We start from the raw sequence: 22,682 nt of genomic DNA on the forward strand, positions 1-22,682 counted from the left end.
GTCACAAAGTGGTGAGTGGTTCGGACTCCAACTGACAGCAATATTTGTATAAATTAAAACTATATAATATTTAACCCAAATTGATATAATATTATTCTATGTTCGTGGCTATTTTTAATGTCTGAGAGATAAGTTCATATATTTTAAAATTTCCAAAAATGGAAGTACGTATCTTTAGGCCTTTTTTTTAGAAATTTGATGGCAGATTCTTCGGGTAATAAAATATAATACAGAGACTGGATCTGAAAATAATAATAATAATAATAGTACAATAATAAATGCAAAATAGCAATGATAATGAATAAGAATTAAATAAAGCTATAATATAAAGTTTATAAAGTAAATAATTCTAAAGTCAACGGTTTGAACTGGAAGGCGCCCAAGAGAGACCTTGGAAACTGGTGGTGGTTATAAATAGAGGCTCATTTTTGCTTGAAAATCCATCCATCCATCTCTGTGTGTCTTTTGGGTGTCGTAAAACATGAATGACAATATTGGATCCCCATTTTCTTACGACTTGGGAGAAGAACTGTTCCCTCTCCCTTCACTTTCCTGCATAGATATTCCTGTTCCTCAGTTTCCCTCCATCTCTCCCTTGGACAACAATAAAAGTGGTACTCAAAAGCCCAAAAATGGCCGCCGGAAAAACCCACCGGCCAACAGTTCCGATGATATTGGCGATATGAACCCCAACGAACACAAAAAGAAGAAGATTATGCACAGAGATGTGGAGAGGCAGAGAAGGCAAGATATGGCTTCTCTTTACGCCACTCTTCGCTCACTTCTCCCTCATGAATATCTCAAGGTAAACACGCCCACCTTATCTCATTATTCTACCTTTGTTTCTCCTCCCCCGCCCCAACCCACAAATTAACATTGCCTTTTCTATAGGGAAAACGGTCAATATGTGACCATATGCTGGAAGCGGTGAAGTACATTCGACATATGCAGAGCAGGATTCAAGATTTGTCTAATAAAAGAGATGAGCTGAAAAGGGTGTCTGACAAAAATCCAGTGGCTACCATGGTGGAGACCCTTGATTCCTCTAAAAGGGAGTCGGTGTTGGTGAGGGCCAGAAACGAATCGGGAGGAGTTCAAGTTGTTTTAAACACTGCCACCCAACACAACCTCCCTGTTTCCAACATTCTTCGAGATTTAGCCACCGAAGGGCTCGAAATCCTTAGCTACATTTCCACCAAAGTAAATGACAGCTTCATTCACACCATCGAATGCCAAACTCTTGTTGATTCCAACCATACTCCAAGTATCGACGTGTCTGAATTGCAACATAAGTTAATGAATTTGGAATATTTTCTTTCCAATTAGAACTTTTGGGAAAAAAATTTCAATGTCGTTTCTATATCCAATAATATAAAAGTATCATTAGTCATATTATATCAATCTCTTATTTTTTCCATGTGATTTTCTCCTATCTTAAATAAGATTTATTAGTCACACAAAATACAAAAATCTTGGACACAAATTAGAAATATGCATAGTTGATTTTATTAAGCAATGAACATGTTCTGGTTTAAGAAAATAATAATCATAGACAAGAAATAATACTTTCACTCTAAATCCTAAGCTTTTTGGTCGACAAACTTTCAATCCAATGCTTACGCAAATCGTCTCCAAGAAAGGGAGAAAATTATAAATATATATTTATTATCGTGGAGTGAAAGTGGAAAATAAATTATAAATTAAATAATAAATATTTGTATTTTTTGTTTCCATACACATTATACATTTTGTCATTTCTTATTGTCAAATCGAGTAATAATCCCTGTTAAACCTAAAATAGATCATAACTGTATATACTAAAATAGTCTAAGATTTACTAGTTTATGATTTGAAGGGTTTGTTACCAAATCTATGATTTTATGGTTTGTTACCAAATCATAGATTTGGAATGTAATCTTCATTATACGCATCTATAAATACATGAGGTCGTGACCCATATAGGTCATCGTGCCATTCAATCTAACATGGTATCAGAGCCAAGGTTTATTTTTTAAACTCCTCGCCATGTCTTCTTCCTCCTCTCCATCCACCATCTCCAACACCGTCTCAACTACCATGGCGACTTTTGGCCTTAAACAATATCCAATCCCTCTACACCATGTTGTCACAATTCGTCTAACCAAAAACAACTTCATCATATGGCGTGCCCAGCTCCTCCCCTACCTACGGAGTACGAAGCTTATGGGCTACCTCGATGGCACCAATGTTGCACCTGCCAAGCTGATCCCTTCCTCAACTGCTGCTGGTGCTGAGCTGGTCTCTAATCCGGCCTATAATCAGTGGTATGATCAGGATCAACAAGTCCTTAGCGGCCTTCTCTCCTCCATGTCTGAGGAGATTCTTCATGATGTGGTTGCCGCTACTACGTCCAAGGAGGCGTGGGATACCCTGCAGCGGATGTTTTCATCGTCAACTCGTGCTCGCACTACTCAGATTCGTGTTGAGCTTGCCACGTCCAAGAAACGAGATCAATCTGCTGCAAATTATTTTTGCAAGATCAAAGGGCTAGCCACCGAGCTGGCCGCCGCCGGCTCTGCCTTGCAGGATGATGATGTGATCGCGTATCTTCTCGCTGGTCTTGGCCCTGACTATGATCCCTTCGTCACCTCAATGACTACCAAGAGTGAAGCCCTCACCCTTGATGATGTGTTTGCACATCTAATGACGTATGAAGCTCGCCAACTACAACACCAGGCTGAACTTCAGTTAAATCTTGGATCTTCTGCCAATTATGCTAGTCGTGGTGGTCAGCAGAAGAATCGTGGGCGTAGGGATCGCGGTCGTGGTCGTTCTCAAGGTTATGCACCCTCTCGTCCTGCTGGTGATCGTCGTGGCCCTTCTGCTCGTCCTTCCTGCCAGATCTGCGGCAAAGTGGGGCATACTGCTATCCGCTGCTGGCATAGGATGGATGAGTCCTATCAAGATGAACCTTCTTCTGCTCCTCCTACGGCACTGGCGGCTACTTCCTCTTACAAGATTGACCCAAATTGGTACAGCGACACAGGCGCTACGGACCATATCACCAGTGACCTGGATCGTCTCGCTGTGCGTGAACGTTATCATGGAGGTGAACAAGTTCAAGTCGGCAATGGAGCAGGTTTGCGTGTTTTGCATACTGGTCATTCTCTAATTAATACTGCTACTCGTCCTCTTGCGTTGCGTAATATTTTGCATGTGCCTGAAATTTCCAAACATCTTCTTTCTGTTCATAAATTTTCTCGTGATAATGACGTATTTTTTGAATTCCATCCTTGGCATTTTTCTATAAAGGATCGACAGTCGAGGAAAAGTCTCCTAAATGGGAGGTGTGAATCTGGTCTTTATCCTATTAAGCCATCCGATGTCGATAATCTCAAGCACGCCTTGGTGAGCAGATCTACTACTCACGCCCAATGGCATGCTCGTCTTGGACATCCTTCATCTCAAGTAATAAAATCCATTTTGCGTCTAAATAATATTTCGTGTGCTAGTGAGTCATCTTTGTCAGTTTGTAATGCGTGTCAGTTAGCAAAGAGTCATCGATTACCATATACTAGTTTTTCCCATAGGTCTTCGTCACCTTTGGAACTTATTTTTTCGGATGTTTGGGGCCCTGCACCTCCATCTGTTGGGGGTTTTAAATATTATATTAGTTTCATTGATGATTTCAGTAAATTTTCGTGGATCTATTTGATGCATGATCGTACAGAAGCTCCTCGTATATTTTTGCAATTCCAAGCTCATGTTGAGCGCCTCCTAGATACTAAAATCAAGTGGGTTCAATCTGATTGGGGTGGGGAATATCAGAAAATTCATAACACATTTTTTCGTTCCCTTGGAATTGGTCATCGTGTTTCGTGCCCTCACACACATCAACAAAATGGGTCTGCTGAACGCAAGCATCGTCATATTGTTGAAACTGGCCTAGCCCTTCTAGCTCATGCTCATGTACCTATTAAATTTTGGGACGACGCGTTTCTTACAGCCACATATCTCATCAATCGTCTTCCTACTCGTGTCATCGATAAAAAATGCCCCTTAGAGCTTCTTTTTCATACCCCACCAAATTACTCCTTATTAAAAATTTTTGGGTGTGCCTGTTGGCCTCATCTTCGTCCTTATAACAAACAAAAGCTCTCTTTTCGATCAAAGGAATGTGTCTTTCTAGGCTACAGTTCTTCACATAAAGGGTATAAGTGTCTTGACACCGATTCTGGTCGTGTCTATATGTCTAGAGATGTCATATTTGATGAAAATGTTTTTCCATTCAAGAGAGCCTCACCTAATTCTTCCCCAATCATGCAGTCGACGCATAATGCCCCTGATTTGTGCACCTTGCATTTGGGTAATAGCAGTACTAATTTGGAGAATGATCACATGCATATGTCTGGGCCTACTAACTCTTTGGATGCAGAAAATTTGGTGTCTACATCAGCTTCGGAATTGCCGCAACAATCCTCCGCGTCGCTGCCATTCGAATCGGCGTTGGTTGTTCCGCCAATGATTGAGGCATCGGCTTCTCCGCCAGCAGATGATATTGCGCAATGCCCGGTCGAATCCTCGGCCGTTGGTCAACCAACTGCTGTAGCATCGGTTGCTCCCCTCGCAACGGCTGATACGGCCGTCCCCTCAAATGTGGATCCTGCACCTACTACTCATCCGTATGGTACTCGATTGAAGCACAATATCAAAAAACCCAAGGTGCGTACAGATGGAACAGTAACATATCTTGTAGCTCGGTCTTCTGCCTCTGAACCTACTTCACATATTACTGCTATGGAGCATCCCCTCTGGCGTCAGGCAATGAATGATGAATTTCAGGCACTTCAAAAAAATAAGACATGGCACTTAGTTCCTCATGGACCACGTTAACTTACAAAGAGTGTTTATAGACTTAAATTTTAATTTAATTAACGTTTAAAAATTTGTAAGTTTTCACCCGTAGATTTATTTTTTTTAACCTCATGGACCACGTTAACTTACAAATAGTTATTATTATAAATATATTCAACGTACAATTCATTAACTAGTTTCGTTATTAACACGTAACCTATTAAATTATGTCAAGACAATTTTTTTTAATATATATTTTAATGATTAATCAATTTTTTACATTTTTTTTTCAGATACAATCTAATTTATTTATTTTATAAAAGGGGTGAGACATTAATGAAACATATTCCAAGTTTTTGAGTGAAAACCCATGTGGGAGAGCACAGCATCACGTGACAATAAACTTCATGCAATCAAACTATATATTAAATGAATTGCATTTAAATAGTTTGTAGAATAGCCTTTAATATTATTCATTCTGTCATGTTACAAGTCTACCCTCTAAACCTATATAATTATATTTGGTTAATTAATTAATAAGTTATTTTCATAGATCCGTTTATTATCTACGTCACTTCAAAAACATATTAATAATTATAAGATTAAGTAATTTTACACAACATCCTTTAATAATATAATAACATGCCACATCAGCCTTCATCCATGTAAGTCAAATGACTGATAATTATTTAAAAAAATAAAATAACAAATATCTTATTAGAAATTCGTCAATGTTATACCATAGTGATGTTGTTAAAGAAATGTGCACCTTATTGGTATGGATAATATCTTTCAATTCATTTATTCTCGTGATCACTCTTATTCGGATGTGGTTTCAATTCATTTATGTATCTTTCATTTACTCGGATGTTACAATATCTTTTCAACTAAGTTATATGTTGCGAATTCAACTTATAAATAATTGTTACATGGGTGATATATACTATTACAAAGTTGTCATTAAAATTTTTTAAAAATCATTTTAATAAATCAAACACATTTAAAAGTATAAGACTAGATATTTAAAAATGATAAAAAAAAAAAAAAAAAAAAAAAAAGTAGTTTTAACTATTTTAAAAACTAATTTATGTCAGATAAGACTGAAAAATGGAGAGAAATGAAGAGTTGGGCCTCCTGAGTTGAGCATTTACGGCCCAAGCCTATGGTCACGTGGCCTTCACAAGCCCACGGTTGAACCACTTTTAGCATTCTCGTGTTTTTATTTTTATTTTTTTTTAAATTAAGGTTTAACTTATTAAAAAAAAAAACTGCCACGTGTAAGAAAAACTAACTTAAATTTATCAGCATAACAACTTGAACCTTCACAGCTCCATTGACAAACATTGTATTCTCTAATCTTTTGGTCAAAATATTTATTTATGGAAGTTTCTCATATTATTCTTTAAATGTAAAATTAAATCTAATAATGTATATAAAAAGTAAATATATATATTCTAGAGAATACAGAAATTCTATCCTTTGTCATGCATCTACCATTAATTTTTTAAAAAATATTGTATTTTGTCTAAAATTTCAATTTTTTTTTATCAATTGCATATAAAAAAAAATTAAAATTGATGCGAAGTATTTGATTTTTTTTTTTCTCTTAAAGGCCTCGCACGCGAGAGAAACATCATTATCATGTTCCACACTCCTAAATCATTCCAATTTGCCTACCTTTCCCCCCTGTTTGACTCCATCCTCAAATCTCTAGACCATTTTCTCTTTTATTTTATTTTTTAAATTAAACGCTTCAAGTACAAGAAATTATCATCGTCTTACCCCATTTTATATCAATTTTAAGATTTTGATCCATTTTTAGGAATGGTTGATGTTCTTTTTAACTTTATTACTTAACTTATAATCAAACGTTTGGTAACCTTCTATTTGGATATTACTAATAACATTTAAATGTTACTTAGGAAGTGAAGCTTAAATAAAAGTTATAGCTGTACACAAATTTGAACATATTAAAATTTATATGAAAAGCAAAAGGCTCTCTATATATATATAATTCAACTATAAAATAATGCAACAAAGACAACTTTTCCTTTCCCTTTTCTCTTTTCTCTTCCTTACAGCTCACTCAGAGAACCTCCCAGATCAAACCAGTTTCATTTCCTCTTACATCTAACAGATTTAACTAAGGGGAAGGAAGGAAAAGCTGCTTCCTTCGCATCGCCATTCAACGAGAGCTCTTCTTTTGATACATTCCCATAAGAAAACCAGCAAAAGACCGCACCAAAACAGCCCTTCAAACCCATTTTCCGATGGGCTTCTTCTTCTTTTTCTTCTTCTTCTCGTCGGCCTCATCAATGGCGTTCCTCAAAGCTCAGCCCCACAAACTCCAATCAACCCATCTCCTCGATCTTTACATCAGAGATTACACATTCAAGTCCCTTGACAACACAATCAAAACAGGGACACTTCACAACGTCCCATTGCCCCAAAATTTCTCCGGCGTCAACGTCGACACGGCCAGGTTCCGATGCGGAAGTTTACGGCGGTACGGCGCCAGGGTGAAGGAATTCCATCTGGGTGTCGGCGTTTCTCTGAACCCATGTGCAGAGAGAATCGTAATCATCCGACAAAATTTGGGCTCCAATTGGTCCTCCATTTACTTCAACAACTACCATTTAACTGGCTACCAATTAGTGTCTTCAATTTTGGGGCTTTTGGCTTATAATTCCGGCTATTACAGTAATAGTTCCAGTTCCGCTGTTCCATTTGAGGTCGGAATATCCGCCGGAGAAAAACCCATCACGATAGACTTCAGAAACTCGACGAGAATGGAGAATGTTTCTGGAATGAGGCCAATTTGTGCGAGCTTTGAGAGGGATGGGAGAGTGACTTTGGCGAAGGAAATTTCGCCATTGATATGCTCTGTTTTGAGACAGGGCCATTTTGGGTTGGTAGTGGAGGATCCAGAGCCGGTGGAGCTGAAGAAAAAGGAGCGGCCGTGGAAGGTAGCGATCGGGAGCTCGATTGGGGCGGCGATCGGAGCGTTTCTATTGGGGTTGCTTTTGGTGGCGATGTTTGTTAGGGTGAAGAAGAGGACGAGAATGGAGGAGCTGGAAATTAGAGCGTACGAAGAGGAAGCTCTGCAGGTTTCAATGGTCGGACACGTCAGAGCTCCGACCGCTCCGGGGACTCGAACTTTGCCGTCGATCGAACATGAATATTTGCCACCGTCTCGTCGACGCTGAGATTTGAAGGTGTTTTTTGGTCAGTTTTAGAGCTATATTCTTTTTGTAACATTACTAAGATGAAGATTTTTATTGTACATTTGGAATTGATTTGCGAACACAAACACAACTTGTTTGGATTTCGCTCCTTCTACATGTTTCTGTTTACGGATTTTTAGTGAAAATTTTAGCTTGAATCGATCTACCAGGACCAAATTTAGATGTTTTTTTTATTTTAGTTTCAAGATTATCAAATTTTCTAAATATGTGTTAGTCATATGATTAATCAAATATATATATATATATATATATATATATATATATTTTGTGTTTGGTTGAGATGAACAAATGCTTTTATTTAAAGTTACGAAACATTATATTTCCACCATTTTGAAATCATTTCAAGCGTGGGAAGAAATTTTTCTTTCTTTGAATTTTATCATTTTAACTCACCCTTATGAATTGTCCCTATCATCTTTGTCCTATAATTCTATGAAATATTTAATTATAATCTATATTTAGTTTAATTTAGTTCATATATAGCACAATTAAATTTCATAAATGGTTCAATATCATACTAAGCAAATGTTTCTATTCCTATACCATCCTAACTCACCTTTGTCATTAGGTTGGTTTGGTCTAGGAACCTAAAAAAGCCCAAATTAGGCTTGGGCTCGAGCTTAGTGGGCTTAATACACCGTTTTGGTTGTGCTGAGCTGACCCAATTTTCAATAATCAATCCTTAAATTTGGTTCATTCCAGTAAAGTTTAAGTTGGATTTTCATATACTCATTGGATGAGTAAATTTGTTTTAAAAAACATTAATTTAAAATTTTTCTTAACTCAATGTTATTAAGATTTATTAAAACTTACGTAATTTATTTTAAAATTTTGATATTATTATCAATTTAAATTAATAAAATGTTGGATTATAAAGTTTATTTTAATTAAAAACTATGATATTTGGATTATAAAAATATATATGGTTTGTCCGATAATCGTGACTTGATTAGGTATCCAAATAATTCAAATGGACCGGTCCATGTGTCAACTTGCTCTAAAAAATATAATCAATATGACGTAAAACTTTCCTACCATATATATCTGTTATATCAACAATAATTAAAAACGATCTATATCATTTAATACGGTAGATCGATTGAAACATGAAAATTAGAAATAATAAATTTAAACGTTATCCGGTCAAACACAATAGACTTTGAGTAGTAAGTAATGATATTAACAAACAAAACTTATGTCGGCGTAAGCAGATAAAACAATTCTACTTTTTTTAATCATTTATCGTAAGTTCCAAATTTCACTTTTGTGCTTTAACGTCGCATACGTTTCTAAAACACTATTAATTAAAGAAAAAGTAAACTTGTTTTTTTGCGTCACACTAATATTTCTTGTAAATTAATTTTCTTTGTTCTCTTCCTCGTCATTTGGATGGGAACATTTACCAACATCGCTTAGATAATCCACACGACAATACCACTCATTAGTTAACATACTATACTACAAATAAATCTCAACTTAATTGAACAGTTCACTAAAGAAAAAGGCGACATTTTGAATCAAGCCATTTTGAAAATATAAAGGCAGTTTCAGTAATGTGAGAATAATTTAGGGTGGTAGGTTAGTAAAGTTTTGATATCAAAATTTGAAGATGTATTTAGTGAGAAAAAGGAAAAAGTAAAATGGTAAAATGAGAAAGAATGAAAATAATGGGTATGGACCCAATTGCCAAATAAAGGTAACCTTGTAAAAGAGGAATAAAAACCGTAGGTGGTCACACTCTTATTTCCGTGCCTTTAAAAATGGCCTTGACCCTAAATTTCAAGGCTTCACATTAATGATTCAACCACCTACCTCCGTAACAGCTTGACATAAAAATCATTAACTTAATATTAATTTATTCTACTCTGTTGTTGGTTGTTTAAAAGTTTCATAAGTCAGACATACAGATAGTTTCGATGTATCTATAGCAACAAAGTTGTTCAAGTAGTGATACTGCTTAAATTTATGCACAAACCACCCTCCAGAGCGAGATCTTCGCACACAGGTTTATCATGCATATAAAATCAATGGGTTTGAGTTAAAGGTATGAGAAATCCTTGGTTTTGTCTACACATATGAGCATTTATGGGATTTGTTTTTCTTTTGACCAATTTGTAAGGAAGAAATGGACAAAAAAAAAAAAAAAATGAAAATCGCCACAAGAGATTAGTGTCGGAAGTACACGTTTGAGCCTTTTATTGGGCTGCATGTTAATTTCCGTTTCAAAGGCTTGTCTGACCTTCCGGCCCAAATTCCAAGCCCATTAATTACAGGATTCTACTACTCCCTTGCATTTTTATCCTTGGATAAACCCTAATTATACCATTTCTCTCTCTCTCTTTTTTTTTTTTTAAAGAATTGGTTAAAATTTGTTTACAAAAGGTTGACGTGTAATTAAATTATTTAATTAATATATGATAACATGTGACCATACCACTTGTATACCCCTCTTGAGAAATTAGAATAATAATAATAATTTAGTGATTTATTCACTGTTGTTATAAAATATATTAACCAAAGCTTATATGAAAGTTACCTAAACATTTAATGCATCAAGGATAAACTTGAGAATCCCAAAAAACAAACATTCTATATTTTGACTAAAAAAAGGACAGATTTTTTATTTTTCTAAATAAAACCACAGTAACTTCCTTTTTTTTTTTTTTTTTTTTTGTTTTCAAACATAACCCACAGTTGACTTTTATTTAATGGTAAAATTTGAAGATAAAAATTGATTGTAAAATTGAAAAGAAAAGAAAAACAAAACGAAAAAAAAAAAAAAAAAAAAAAAGAAAAGAAAAGAGAAAGGCATCTTATACCTACCAATTAAGTAAAGATATTATATTTATATTTTAATTTGTCTTTTACGAAAAAATAAAAACAAAAACATAAAGGTGGAGATTCAAATCTCTGATTTTATCGTGAAAAATTACATTTGACGTTTATGTTATAATTTTTTAGAAGTAGGCTATTTAGCAATTTCAATGTAGTTCGAGCAATTAAGACATTATATTTTGGACTAAGAAAAAAAAGAGGATTAATAAGAAATGAATTTAGTAAATGGAGGGTTGATGCAATAATATTGGAATTAAAGTAAATAGGAATTAAATAGGAATTAAAGTAAGGAGTAGTGTTAGAGTGTTAGAGTTGGGTTGGGCCAATAAAAACAGTTAAACCCAATGGAAAGTGGCAGTAGCCACGTAGATTTCCCGGGAAAAAGCCTTACCTTTTACCTATGTTTTTTTTTTTTTTATGTTTTGTTTTTTTTATTTTTTTTTTTTGCCGGGAACATCCCCGCTGTCAAAATGTCTCTCTCCGTCTTCCTCTCCGTCTATTACAACCCCTCTTCTCCCTTTTACTCACCATGTTCCCTTAGTCTCTCTATTTCCTCTCTATTTCTCTCTGTCCCTATCTCTCTCTCTCTCCTCTCCAATTCCTTTCAGATCTCTTCCATTGATCCTCCAATGGAAGATCAACCCATTCCTCAGAGGACCCAACAATCATCTTCCAGGCCTTCTCCTTCTCCTTCTTCTTCCTCCAATTCCTCATCCTCCCACCTCAATTTGCCCCCTTCAATGTCCCGAGCCCCTCATTCTCTTGAAACCCTAACCCCATCTCGCCAAATTGACCGCATGATCAATATTAATCACCATTTGTCGCCTTCCAGAGCTATCTACTCCGATAGGTTCATTCCCAGTAGATCTGGTTCCAATTTTGCCTTCTTTGATATTTCCCCTGTCTCCAATTCCCACTCCGATGCTCGGGAAGATACTTCCTCTGCCTACGTTACCCTTCTTCGCACCGCTTTGTTTGGCCCTGATGCTGGAGTAGTTCCTCCTGCTACTCCCGAGAAGAGAACCTCCCCAATGTCCCTTCCCAATCATAATATTTTTCGCTACAAGACGGAGACCAGGAGGTCAATGCACTCCCTCTCGCCTTTTGGCTTTGATAATGCAGCTCCTGGGATTAATCCTAGTCCGGTTAAGACTCCACGGAAGGTTCCTCGATCGCCTTATAAGGTGATTTTTGTTTTTCTTTAACGCGGATTTGGGGTTGATTGGTCTTTGGATTTTATAACGTGTTTCTTTCTTTCTTCTCCTTCTCTGCATTCTTAGGTCTTGGATGCACCTGCTTTGCAAGATGATTTTTATCTGAATCTTGTGGATTGGTCTTCGCATAATGTCCTGGCTGTTGGGTTGGGTAATTGTGTTTATCTCTGGAATGCTTGTAGTAGCAAGGTAACCCTCTGCCTGCCCTTTGATTTCTGTTTCCTATTCGTGGATTGACCGATCTGTGATATCTTTCATTACAAGTATAAGATAGTTTTAGATTCTTAGAATTAGTCTGAATGAACTATATTTTATGCATGTAATGGATGTTTAGTTATTAAGCAGCATTATTTTTGCAGGTCACCAAGTTATGTGACTTGGGAATTGATGACAGTGTGTGTTCAGTAGGCTGGGCACAGCGTGGAACTCATCTTGCTGTTGGCACTAGCAATGGGAAAGTACAGGTTAGTGACGATGAGTTAACTCTATGCATGTTCTTGCATGGGAACTTCAGTTTGTTCTTTTGTTCTTTCAGCTCTTGTGGAAGTTTAATCTTTGAGAATTGCATAACTGAGATTCCGATGGATATGATTATGTGCCTGCTTTCAGTGTTGATTAACCCGTTCATCTCTCTAGATTTGGGATGCATCACGCTGTAAAAGGATCAGGACCATGGAGGGCCATCGATTACGAATCGGGGCCTTAGCTTGGAGCTCATCTCTTTTATCATCTGGTAGCCGGGACAAGAGTATTCTTCAGAGAGATATTCGGGCTCAGGATGATTTTGTGTCTAAACTTTCTGGCCATAAATCAGAGGTGATGCTTACAGACATGTTATTTCTTCCTGGCTCCCACTAAACTTCAGGATCATTTTAGTATTGCCATATTATGTTTCGCATTGGATCTTCTTAGGGTCATTATACCCTATCTCTTGTTTTTCTTTTACCGGTTTCTTAGCCAGAGAGTGCAACTGTTGTATTGTAGGTTTGTGGATTGAAATGGTCATATGACAACCGTGAATTAGCATCAGGAGGGAATGATAACAGAGTACGATATACTGCTGCTTTCTTTCATCTTGTATATCAGCTTGTTTTTCCTTCTTCCATGATGATTGATATTTGTTGTGATCTGCTTTCAGTTATTTGTTTGGAATCAACATTCAACCCAACCAGTACTTAAATTTTATGAGCACACAGCTGCTGTAAAAGCTATAGCATGGTCTCCTCATCTTCACGGACTACTTGCATCAGGAGGTGGAACCGCAGATCGATGTATTCGTTTTTGGAACACCACCACTAATACACACTTGAGCTGCATGGATACTGGAAGTCAGGTAATTGATGTTTATTTCCTTTCTTTTGTAACATATTTTCCATGTTTTGTTCTGTGATTCAAGCTTGGTTAGATGGAATGTGCCAACCTCCAGCTAAAGTAATTCTAGAATTGTTTGTTCAAGATGGGGATCAAATGCCGGCATGATTAATTTTTCTTGATTACTGACTTCTTGCTAATATTTGATCATAATAAGGGAGACTTTCTGGAGTTAAAAAAAAAAAAAAAAAAAAAAAAGGTTGGTTGGACGCCCTTGAATTTCTATTATTCCCAACCTGGTATATGCTGTTTGGTTTCATCAAAATAATTCAATTTGAGGTAGTTGTTGACGTGTCTGCTATCAAGACTTGTCTTAATCTCCTTATACCCATTTGATTCTGAAGTTTGGATTTATCATTGAAGAACCTAGATGGGATATATGTTATCTGGGGAATAATTGTTGATTGGCCTTACTTCATTATCAAAATTTGAGATAAACCATTTTCGTTTCATGTGACAGGTATGCAATCTGGCATGGTCTAAGAATGTTAATGAACTTGTTAGTACTCATGGATTCTCCCAAAACCAAATAATAGTCTGGAGATATCCAACTATGTCCAAGGTCCGTTGGGCTTGTCCCTTTTCCTCTGTAGACCGTAGACATATTGTGTTGTTTCATAATCTAACTTGAGTTTATGCCCTTGTGCAGTTGGCAACACTGACTGGCCATACATTCAGAGTTCTTTATCTTGCTATATCCCCTGATGGACAGGTAGCTTATTGACTCGCTTTCTTTCCTGATCTCATATGGATGATTTACTTGTTTTTTTTTATCGAATTCTATTCCCTTGCAGACCATTGTAACAGGAGCTGGTGATGAAACTCTAAGATTTTGGAATGTCTTCCCCTCGCCAAAATCTCAGGTAAAGAAATTATCCTGTCCATTTGCATATGATGTGAAATTACATGTGACATCTTGTATCCCTTGAATGTAGTCTTTTCATTGACATCGCTTTCTGAATCAGATCAAGATAAGTTTATAGTTAGACAAAATCAAGAGCTGCTATTGAGCTGTCTTGAACATTTTCAGCATTTTAAATGATATCTTCGCACATGTTTGTCTGACATGTTGTTCTTGGGATCCTTATGGAAAGGAATTCTCTTCTGTTCCATTTCATTGTCAACTCAATCTCACATATGGGTTTAAATTATACTGCAGAACACAGAGAATGAAATCGGAGCGTCCTTCCTTGGACGAACCACAATTCGTTAACGGTCGAGGAATCGTTCGGTCAGCACTTATAACACATACCCTTCAAATTTCTTGCACCATCTTTTTTTGAGGAATAAAGACAAGGATTTTGTCACACTGGTTTAAAAAGATTCAAAGTGAAGAACTTAACCAAATCTGGTCTGCAATAGCCAGAAATCAAAGCTACATGAGATCTGAGAAAGCTATAGATGAAAATGGAAGTAATGGATTTTGCAAGAGTGTTACAGGGGAGGAGATGGTCTGAAATCTCCCTTATTATCTTCCCCCACTTCAATACAAAAAAAATATATATATAGTTTAGTAAATAATCACCCAATATTTTGATCATTACTTCCGTGACTTGTAAATTTAAGAGAGGAGAGAATATTTATTCATATGATTCATTCATAGATATTGGGGTATAATTCATGTACATATGTATTATTCTTTTCCATTACAGTTTCAAGTCTTAAATTTCTTTCATGGGACTGATAATTATTCAATATTATAAGAAATCAAGGAGAAAGTGTGGAAATTTAGAAATAATTTAGTTATTATTATTATTATTATTATTATAAATGTCTCGCTAAAACACACGATAAAACGACCACAAAGATTAACGAATTAAAATCGAAACTATAAAACATACCGAAACGATGATCGCGAAAGAATAGGAGCAAACGAAAGGTCTATATTGTATAATGTGAGGTATTTACATTTAAGCTTAAACCCCAGCCAAATCAATCAGGTACTCTCCAACTCATTTTTGGGTGACCATGAAATGGAAGGGATGGTTGGGAAGCAACAAGAGCAGTCTTCTTGGCAAGGTTTGGGCCGCTCCATTTGGCCCATATCCCATATGGGCTCATCTGAATTGGACCCATCCAGTCCAGCTGAAGGTGGGGCTGGATCCTTGAGTGGGCCCCAGCATTCAACTTTGTTGAATTCTGGGATCTTCGAATGGAAATAAACCCAGACCAACGCGTCCTGTAGTTCTGGGTAATTGTTGAACAAGTCCACATCTCCATGGACAAATGCATTCAGAACCTGCAATTATTAGGGGGTAAGGTAAAACGGTAGAACCCAACAGCCCGTTCTAGACTTCAATTATGTCCAAAATAATGAGTGCGTCCTTAATGAACCTAAAATGAAAACAGAGAGAGAAGTAAAAGGAGATCACCACAGGGAGTTCTTTGCGGAAGATGAAGTATCTGAGATTAGCACAGAGATCTAAAAGAAAATGGCCGCCGCTGATATGGCAATGAACATGAAGCGACATCTTTCCCTTCACCTTCTTCCACTCTCCCACCACTTCATCTCTTTGTAGCCAATTATACCATCCTTGCAGCTGCATTTTTAATCCATCAAACCACAAATTTACCATTTTTTTTTACTTTATTCTTAGTTAGATCTATGTAAAACTTGCCACTTTTGGATCATTTATTCAACGACTTGTCTTTCATTAGTAGTATCGATATTATGTTGAAATTTTCATTCTGGGTTACTCGCGGAATCTATAAATCGAAAAGGGAGAACAAAAAAAAAGGGGTTACCTGAGAGTTGTTAATGGTCTGAGAAATAGCGAGAGTAAGTTTAGAGGTAATATCGCTATGTGTAAGCGTGTAAGTCCTGGGAAATTTTCCAGGATGCTTCTTCTCATCCACTCCTAAAAACAGAACCTTCAACTTGGAAGCTTCAAATATGGCCGGCCCAAACAGCCTCGCTACCTGATCAACAAATCAAAACAAAACCCATCTTCAAAAATCCATTCTTTAATCAAAAATCAAAACGAAAAGAAGCAGAAATCTCGCATACAGGAACCATGGCATGGTTCTTCTTCTTGGACTTGCGTTTAGAAGGAAACAGAGAGGAATTCTGATATGGGTTTGAAGGAGCAAGAAGAACAGAAGAATTCGCCGTCAAACCCCTCATTTTTGTTTGTTCTTCTGTGATTCTCCGATGGCGTTTGCTTTTGGGGATTGAGTTGCAGAATTAGGTCCAGAAAGTCGGGAGTTGGTTCGTTGAAAAAGAAAAGCTCTGGAATGCTATTGCATAAAAACAAGGCTTCTACGAAACAAAAGGAAAAAAAGAAAAAGAAAAAGAAAAAGAAAAAGAAAAAGAATAAATTAGGGGCTTCTTTTTCCTTGTGTGTGTATTGGTTTGGTGTAATCCAGAAATTTGGAGAATTAGAAGCGTGTCGGAAAAGAATTGCGTTGCCCCTCGCGGTTGCTTCAAGCACGCCACTCCCTGCGCTCAAGTAAGCTTCCAGCTCCTCCACCTTCTTACGTGGACGGCTGCTTAAACGACAGCGTTACCATAATTGACTTTAATTTCCTCCAATCACAATCCTTCATTAATTTACCCGCAAACCTTTTATTTCTTTTCTATTTTATGAACCGATATGTTTTCCTAAATTGCTACTTTATTTTTATTTTTTATTTTCTCGTGTGTATTATTTAGCTGAATTACCTCAAATTATCGAAATCTAAAACTTTAATTTATTTATTGGATAAAATTGAAGGTTTAGAAATAAACAAGATTTTATAAGAGTATTGATAAATAATGTAATTTTAAAACATTGGTTTCTTGTTATATTTTTATTTATTAAGTAATTTAATGTAGGTTTTTTTTTTTCTTTTTTTTCGTTTTAAACGTGGACGTCCCTACCTGTACAATTATTTTAAATTAAAATCAATAAAGTGAATTTATTTTAAATTAAATCATGGTGGGATCGTCTACCATTTCAATATCTCACATGCAACCAAGCACGAATAAGATTCTTACCCCACTCTCAAGATTGTATGTTTCTACCTAAACTTTCCATACCTATATCTCTATTATGTCTAGATGGGAGAAAGATTGAATTTTTCATTCGAAATCCATAATCGATATGTGATGGCCTTTCCATCCCGCTCCAATATGATCATATTACTTACTATTTGTTTTTATAAAATTATCTCCACAAGTACACGAATCATTTTAACTTGTTCACTCAAAATGTCATGTCAATTACTGTTGTTTGAGATGCGAAATCTCGTATTCTCCTCTATCGAAAAGAAACAACAATTGCTCAATTTGAATTAAACTATGAATACGAACAAAGTAATCAAAAACAATTTATCCTAACAACTTTCTGTCTTTGTTGTTTAGTGTGCTTGGCCACAAAGTATTTTACAACGTTATTCACGAGCCAAATACTATAGAATTATTAATCACGAGATGGAATTGAAAGACTTTTGTTTCTAAGCTAAAATATCAATCAGCATTTTAAAACCTAAAATTCTAAATATTGAACTCAAAAAAATCGGTTAAAAATTATCTAATAGATAAAATGAATTCCGGCCTAAAATTCGGAATAGCACATAATGGACCGACATTCTCCAACATCTTATTTCCTGATTCTAAAGTGAAGATTATCCTCTTTCCAACATGGTTCGTCCTTACTCACACTTTAATAAAATTTTCAAGAGGTCACTCAACCTATCATATCATTGCTCCAATCAAAATATACTTAATTTTGAAATTTCTAAAATTGAGTAATCCTGTCACTTAATTTATTAGTATAAATAGTAATTTTCAATTCTTTTAAATTGGTGACCATTCTCGGTGACCATTATGGGATAAATTTAGGTTGCTTTTTTCTCCCATTTTGGATGGCAACTAAACCAATGTAACTAATTTTAGCAGAACATCGCTTTATAAGTAATAAGACTAATTTTAGCTGATATAATATATAGTTTTGAAAGAAAAAAAAAAAAATAGTTAATGTATAAAGAAGAAATTTGAGGGTTTAATTGGTGGAGGTCATTGTCATGAATCCCACCAAATTTGGGACAAATGAATCAATCTGAAGGACACCCAATTTTGGGTAAAATCCTAATTTCCAAATTAGGGTTCAACTTTTGGGAGATTCAATCTCTGTGTACGATACTGCACATGGGAGAGAAAAGCCCATAACCCTAACTTAACTTAATTATGATTTCATTAAACCACCAAATTTCCACATTTTTTTTTTTAAAAGCAAAGTAACCATAAAAAGAGAAACACAAACATGTTATGCACTGAAACCACATGGAAAAACCAAGTAGAAAACAACATTATCCGACAAGGAACACTTCCTAAATATACAGATAGTTTGATTCCTCGTAACAGTATTTAATCAAACATTTTATCAGAAACCAATTTTTTTGGTTTCACTTTTAGTGTTAATACTGCATGTAAAAAACTCACCTTTTTTTGGGGTTCAACACAAAGCTTGTGTCTTTATTAAGTGGGTTGATTGTGAAGATATCTACACAGGAAGCCACTGCCGCCTCTTCTGTCTGATGGCCCTATGAACAGTTGGGTCTCAACATCCATGGTCTCTTCTTGGTGCTTCCACTCACTTCCAACCTGAAAAAACATTCATTTTCTTGTTTGAATTTTATGGATTATTTGTACGAGGAACAGTTCTAAGGAAATTGAAATTAATCAAAACAAAAAAGATTGCTTAACCTTTTTCAAGAGAGCTGCATTTTCTTCCACCAACATTTTCTCCTATTCACCAAATCAAAATTCAAATCACCAATAGTTTTAATTCATTTATGTAAATAATGTAATGAAAATTACCTCTTCCTTCAGCTTCGTAATTTCTTCCTTTAGTAATTGATACTGAAATTGAAACAAAAATAAGAACAAATCTAAAAAGGGGAAATGTTTTAGAATCTGAGACATGAATGTACCTTTCTTGACCTAATTTTTGTTAAGCTTCTTTCAATTTGCCTTTCAAGCTGCTGCAACTCTTCCATGGAGCACAAATCCAAGCCATCTCCCATCAATTTTCTGTACTATTTCATGAGAGCTTGAGCATGTTTGTAGATTAATAAATATGTAAGAAAATAGGAGAGACTTTTTTTTTTTTTTTTTTTTTTTTTTTTTTGTGTTCTTCAAAATAATCTCAAACCTTTTACAGACTTCAAGGTGCTGTAACTTCTTAGTCATGGTAAATGAGTCAAATTCCTTCTCCAACTTCCAATCCAAACAAATTCATCAGTTCATCAGATAATTCAAACACATGAAACATGAAAAAAAAAAACAAAAAAAAAAAAACAAAACAAAACAGATATGTTTTTGTTTCTGTTTGATTTTCGATGCTTATAAGGAACCACAAACATGAATGTGATTGAGAATCAACCAACCTGCACATCTTCTAAACCTTGGTTGTTTGTACACATAATTTCTTTGGTTCTGTTCTGATACCGATCAATTGTCTTGTTCATACTGAAACATCTCCATCCCAACAACAAAATTAACTCCACATTCAAACTTAGACCTTAATATTAATTACTCATTTTAATCCAATTATAATCCAATTACCACACATTCAAACTTTGTTCATTGGAAAGATTGGAACTTTAATCAAAGGGTTAGTTTAGAATGAACGACCAAGATTTCCCATGTTCATTGGGATATGACCTTCAAAGCCATGCGTGGAATTAAATAACCAAATGGGGCATCGTGAAATTTGATCTCCCATTGGATTCTGAAGCTAAATGTTCTTAATCATGTCCCTATTAAAGTTCTTATAGCTTCCTATTTTTGGATAGCCTAGCATTTGCTTAAATTAATTTTTTTTTTGTTCATCTACAAAGCCTGAGAATGACCCTTGGAGATAGAGAAATTTCATTCCTTTTAAGGACTACTTTTGATTCTAAGCCTTATGATTATTATTATTATTATGCATCAGTTGAATACAACAAAACTAGAATAAGTTTATAACATGAAATATTATGAACATACATTGAAAATATACAAAATTTATTTTCTAAAATTGTTCAAAAACAAATTTACAAAGTGACCCTCAATTACTCAAGAAGAAACAAACAAAATAATGTTGTCCCCAGATAAGCCCTAGATCAGGAAGAACAGTAAAAAAGATTTGAAATGAGTTGAAGGCAGTGACCCATTAATGCAAATCTTGTTGGAGTTAGGTAAATAAGAGAAGGACGGCAGTACTAATTTGATTGCAAAGAGAGAAAGAAATAGAAGAGCCACGGGAAATAGACAGTGCCCAAAAGAAAACAAACAAACACACAAGTTAATTAAGAATTAACCCCAAAAGGACGGTGATTTGAGAGATTTGAAGAGAGGTTTTTGTAAATAAAGGAAGGAAAAAAGTACCTGCAATTTGAAAACTCATAAAGTTTGCCTCTTGGAGAGAAAATGATAAGAGCTACTTCAGCATCACAAAGAACTGATAGCTCAAAGGCCTTCTTCAGCAGCCCATTTCTCCGCTTTGAGAAGGTCACTTGCCGGCTTGTAGCATTCTCTATGCGCTTCATTTGGGTTTTTCCCCTCACCATTTTTCTTTTCCTTTCTCTCAAAGTTGCTTCCTTTTTCAACAATAAAGGTCAGATTTGGAGAAAAATCTCACGAAAAATACAAAATTGATCAAAACCCAGAAATCAAAACAGAATTTAATGAAACCCCATTTGGATAAATGGATCAAAATCAAATTTTTACAAGGCTCACCTCTGAAAGTGGTGGGTTTGTTGAGATATGAAAAGAGAGAGAAGAAAGGGATTGAAGTAATGGTTTGATTTCTTGTGGAGGAGAATGTAGTGGAGGTGGAGTTTAGCTTAGAAGAACCCTAGAAATGTAAGAGAAGAAGAAGAAGAATAAGAAGAAGAAGAAAGAGAATTTGAAGTGATGAAGAACCTGATCTCTTTCTTTTTCGGGAAATCTCAGGAAACAAAATATAAACCTCCCAAAAAAAGAAACCAAACAGAATAAAATGCAACCCATTTCCATGCTTCCCCTTTTACTCTCCTTTCATTCCTTTCCTTTTTCCCTCACATCTGGGTGCACAAGGGTTAGTGTGCCACCAGCTCACGTGGTGACACGTAGCCAAAGTGACTGACAACCTCTTATGGCGGTGACCCTTAGAGGGGCAAATGAGGCATTTGATGTCGAAGCAACCAAACATTCCTGTCGGTTGCCGGTTAAACTTAAGAAGCCCGTTTTAGAGAAGGGAGGATTTTTTCAGTTGGGTTTTGGTTGCAGCTAAAATTTGGAGCACCGTAAAAGCTGTTTCGTTTGAGGGTTTAAACAAATGTTGCTCCGTACGTTAAAATTTTGATGGGTTTTATTGTTCCGTACGATTCGGTTCTGAGCTGGACCAATGGAATGCATCCACGTCGACCGTCGGGAACATCGTCCTACTATGTCACGTGCCTCTTCCTCGTTGATTGGTGAGTCTTTTCATTTTTGTATTTCTTTTTATTGGCAAGTGAATAATCTACGGAGAACAATTTCCAATATTTCCAATTTCCAAATTTTGTTTGTTTTATTTGGGGTCCATATGCTAATTTAACTTAAATCCGAGGACTGCCTCCTAAATTGAAAGAAATGGTCGCCTTCAAATTAATCTTTTACCTTTTAAACTATTTTTCAAATACGTTTTTAATTATGTAAATCAAATTAGTCAAACATTCTTACAAACTGTGAACAAAAAAGGACCAAGAAAAAGAAAAGGTGCATCCAAAGTTTCCCTTTAATAAAGTAAGTTGGTTTTCGAATTTAATTAATGGAATATTTTCATGTATTTCTTTTAATTAATAATCTATGTTAGATATTCTATAAAAAATAATTTATTTATCGTTAATTCAAACATTACTCAACTAATTATTACTTAAAGTATTAGATTTTATAAATAAAATATTTAATTTAACAATTTTAATAATTAAACGAGCTTCGGATAAGTATAACACAAATAAATTCTTTGGAGCAATCAAACTTATTAAGAAACATATAAAGTCGATTTGTTTCGAATCTAGCCCCTTAAAAATGATAATATATATTTTTAAGAGTGAAAACAATAATTATGAGATTGAATTAAATGGAATTTTGAAAAATATAATTTGTGGGTGGTTGTGAAGAAATAGCGTTTTAAATGGTACATCACAATTTAAAAAAATAATAATGAGAATAAAGAGAGAAATATGCAGAAATATT

The 22,682-nt window shown here is 35.4% G+C and overlaps 5 protein-coding genes and 1 non-coding gene across 7 annotated transcripts; 4 read left to right on the plus strand and 2 right to left on the minus strand.

Moving 5' to 3' along the window:
- Positions 1-428: 428 nt before the first annotated feature.
- LOC111796223 (transcription factor bHLH118) lies at positions 429-1,395 on the plus strand. The gene is made up of 2 exons (XM_023678980.2): positions 429-805; positions 892-1,395. The coding sequence occupies exons 1-2, from the start codon at positions 482-484 to the stop codon at positions 1,324-1,326; spliced, it is 759 nt and encodes a 252-aa protein (XP_023534748.2). The 5' UTR covers positions 429-481; the 3' UTR covers positions 1,327-1,395.
- Positions 1,396-2,556: 1,161 nt separating this feature from the next.
- Positions 2,557-2,696, plus strand: LOC147792565 (small nucleolar RNA Z247). Its single transcript, XR_015421280.1, has one exon. It is a non-coding gene; the product is annotated as a small nucleolar RNA Z247 (small nucleolar RNA).
- Positions 2,697-6,879: 4,183 nt separating this feature from the next.
- Positions 6,880-8,250, plus strand: LOC111795817 (uncharacterized). The gene has a single exon (XM_023678409.2). It carries the CDS (start codon positions 7,104-7,106, stop codon positions 8,037-8,039), a length of 936 nt encoding a protein of 311 aa, XP_023534177.2. The 5' UTR covers positions 6,880-7,103; the 3' UTR covers positions 8,040-8,250.
- A 3,176-nt stretch (positions 8,251-11,426) lies between these two features.
- LOC111795403 (B-type cell cycle switch protein ccs52A) lies at positions 11,427-15,168 on the plus strand. Its single transcript, XM_023677815.2, has 10 exons — positions 11,427-12,097; positions 12,194-12,316; positions 12,487-12,591; positions 12,764-12,943; positions 13,112-13,174; positions 13,266-13,460; positions 13,959-14,060; positions 14,148-14,210; positions 14,293-14,361; positions 14,658-15,168. Exons 1-10 carry the CDS (start codon positions 11,543-11,545, stop codon positions 14,709-14,711), a joined length of 1,509 nt encoding a protein of 502 aa, XP_023533583.1. The 5' UTR covers positions 11,427-11,542; the 3' UTR covers positions 14,712-15,168.
- Positions 15,169-15,361: 193 nt separating this feature from the next.
- On the minus strand, positions 15,362-16,918 carry LOC111795404 (protein STAY-GREEN homolog, chloroplastic). The gene is made up of 4 exons (XM_023677816.2): positions 16,506-16,918; positions 16,244-16,417; positions 15,871-16,038; positions 15,362-15,737 (listed from the first exon to the last, which is right to left on the minus strand). Exons 1-4 carry the CDS (start codon positions 16,620-16,622, stop codon positions 15,435-15,437), a joined length of 762 nt encoding a protein of 253 aa, XP_023533584.2. The 5' UTR covers positions 16,623-16,918; the 3' UTR covers positions 15,362-15,434.
- A 1,806-nt stretch (positions 16,919-18,724) lies between these two features.
- Positions 18,725-21,675, minus strand: LOC111795405 (agamous-like MADS-box protein AGL19). 2 transcript variants are annotated; one of them, XM_023677818.2, is made up of 8 exons: positions 21,201-21,675; positions 20,850-21,057; positions 19,868-19,949; positions 19,633-19,697; positions 19,412-19,511; positions 19,299-19,340; positions 19,185-19,226; positions 18,725-19,082 (listed from the first exon to the last, which is right to left on the minus strand). In XM_023677818.2, exons 2-8 carry the CDS (start codon positions 21,029-21,031, stop codon positions 18,957-18,959), a joined length of 639 nt encoding a protein of 212 aa, XP_023533586.2. In that variant the 5' UTR covers positions 21,032-21,057; positions 21,201-21,675; the 3' UTR covers positions 18,725-18,956. The 2 variants fall into 2 exon arrangements, with proteins under 2 accessions (XP_023533586.2, XP_023533585.2); XM_023677817.2 differs by having other exon boundaries at positions 20,850-21,061; positions 21,201-21,666.
- Positions 21,676-22,682: the final 1,007 nt, after the last annotated feature.

Source organism: Cucurbita pepo, chromosome 5 (assembly GCF_057944985.1).
Source record: "Cucurbita pepo subsp. pepo isolate OVF chromosome 5, ASM5794498v1, whole genome shotgun sequence".
Taxonomy (NCBI): Eukaryota; Viridiplantae; Streptophyta; class Magnoliopsida; order Cucurbitales; family Cucurbitaceae; genus Cucurbita; species Cucurbita pepo.

Coding starts and splice junctions, on each gene's coding strand:
- LOC111796223 (XM_023678980.2), top strand. CDS start 482: ATGAATGACAATATTGGATCCCCATTTTCTTACGACTTGGGAGAAGAA. Junction 806..891: donor TCCCTCATGAATATCTCAAG/GTAAACACGCCC, acceptor CCTTTTCTATAG/GGAAAACGGTCAATATGTGA.
- LOC111795817 (XM_023678409.2), top strand. CDS start 7,104: ATGGGCTTCTTCTTCTTTTTCTTCTTCTTCTCGTCGGCCTCATCAATG.
- LOC111795403 (XM_023677815.2), top strand. CDS start 11,543: ATGGAAGATCAACCCATTCCTCAGAGGACCCAACAATCATCTTCCAGG. Junction 12,592..12,763: donor CTAGCAATGGGAAAGTACAG/GTTAGTGACGAT, acceptor TCATCTCTCTAG/ATTTGGGATGCATCACGCTG. Junction 14,061..14,147: donor GATATCCAACTATGTCCAAG/GTCCGTTGGGCT, acceptor GCCCTTGTGCAG/TTGGCAACACTGACTGGCCA.
- LOC111795404 (XM_023677816.2), bottom strand. CDS start 16,622: ATGAGGGGTTTGACGGCGAATTCTTCTGTTCTTCTTGCTCCTTCAAAC. Junction 16,039..16,243: donor AGACCATTAACAACTCTCAG/GTAACCCCTTTT, acceptor TTAAAAATGCAG/CTGCAAGGATGGTATAATTG. Junction 15,738..15,870: donor TCCGCAAAGAACTCCCTGTG/GTGATCTCCTTT, acceptor TAATAATTGCAG/GTTCTGAATGCATTTGTCCA.
- LOC111795405 (XM_023677818.2), bottom strand. CDS start 21,031: ATGGTGAGGGGAAAAACCCAAATGAAGCGCATAGAGAATGCTACAAGC. Junction 19,950..20,849: donor TATGAGTTTTCAAATTGCAG/GTACTTTTTTCC, acceptor GAGATGTTTCAG/TATGAACAAGACAATTGATC. Junction 19,698..19,867: donor AAGGTTTAGAAGATGTGCAG/GTTGGTTGATTC, acceptor TTGGATTGGAAG/TTGGAGAAGGAATTTGACTC.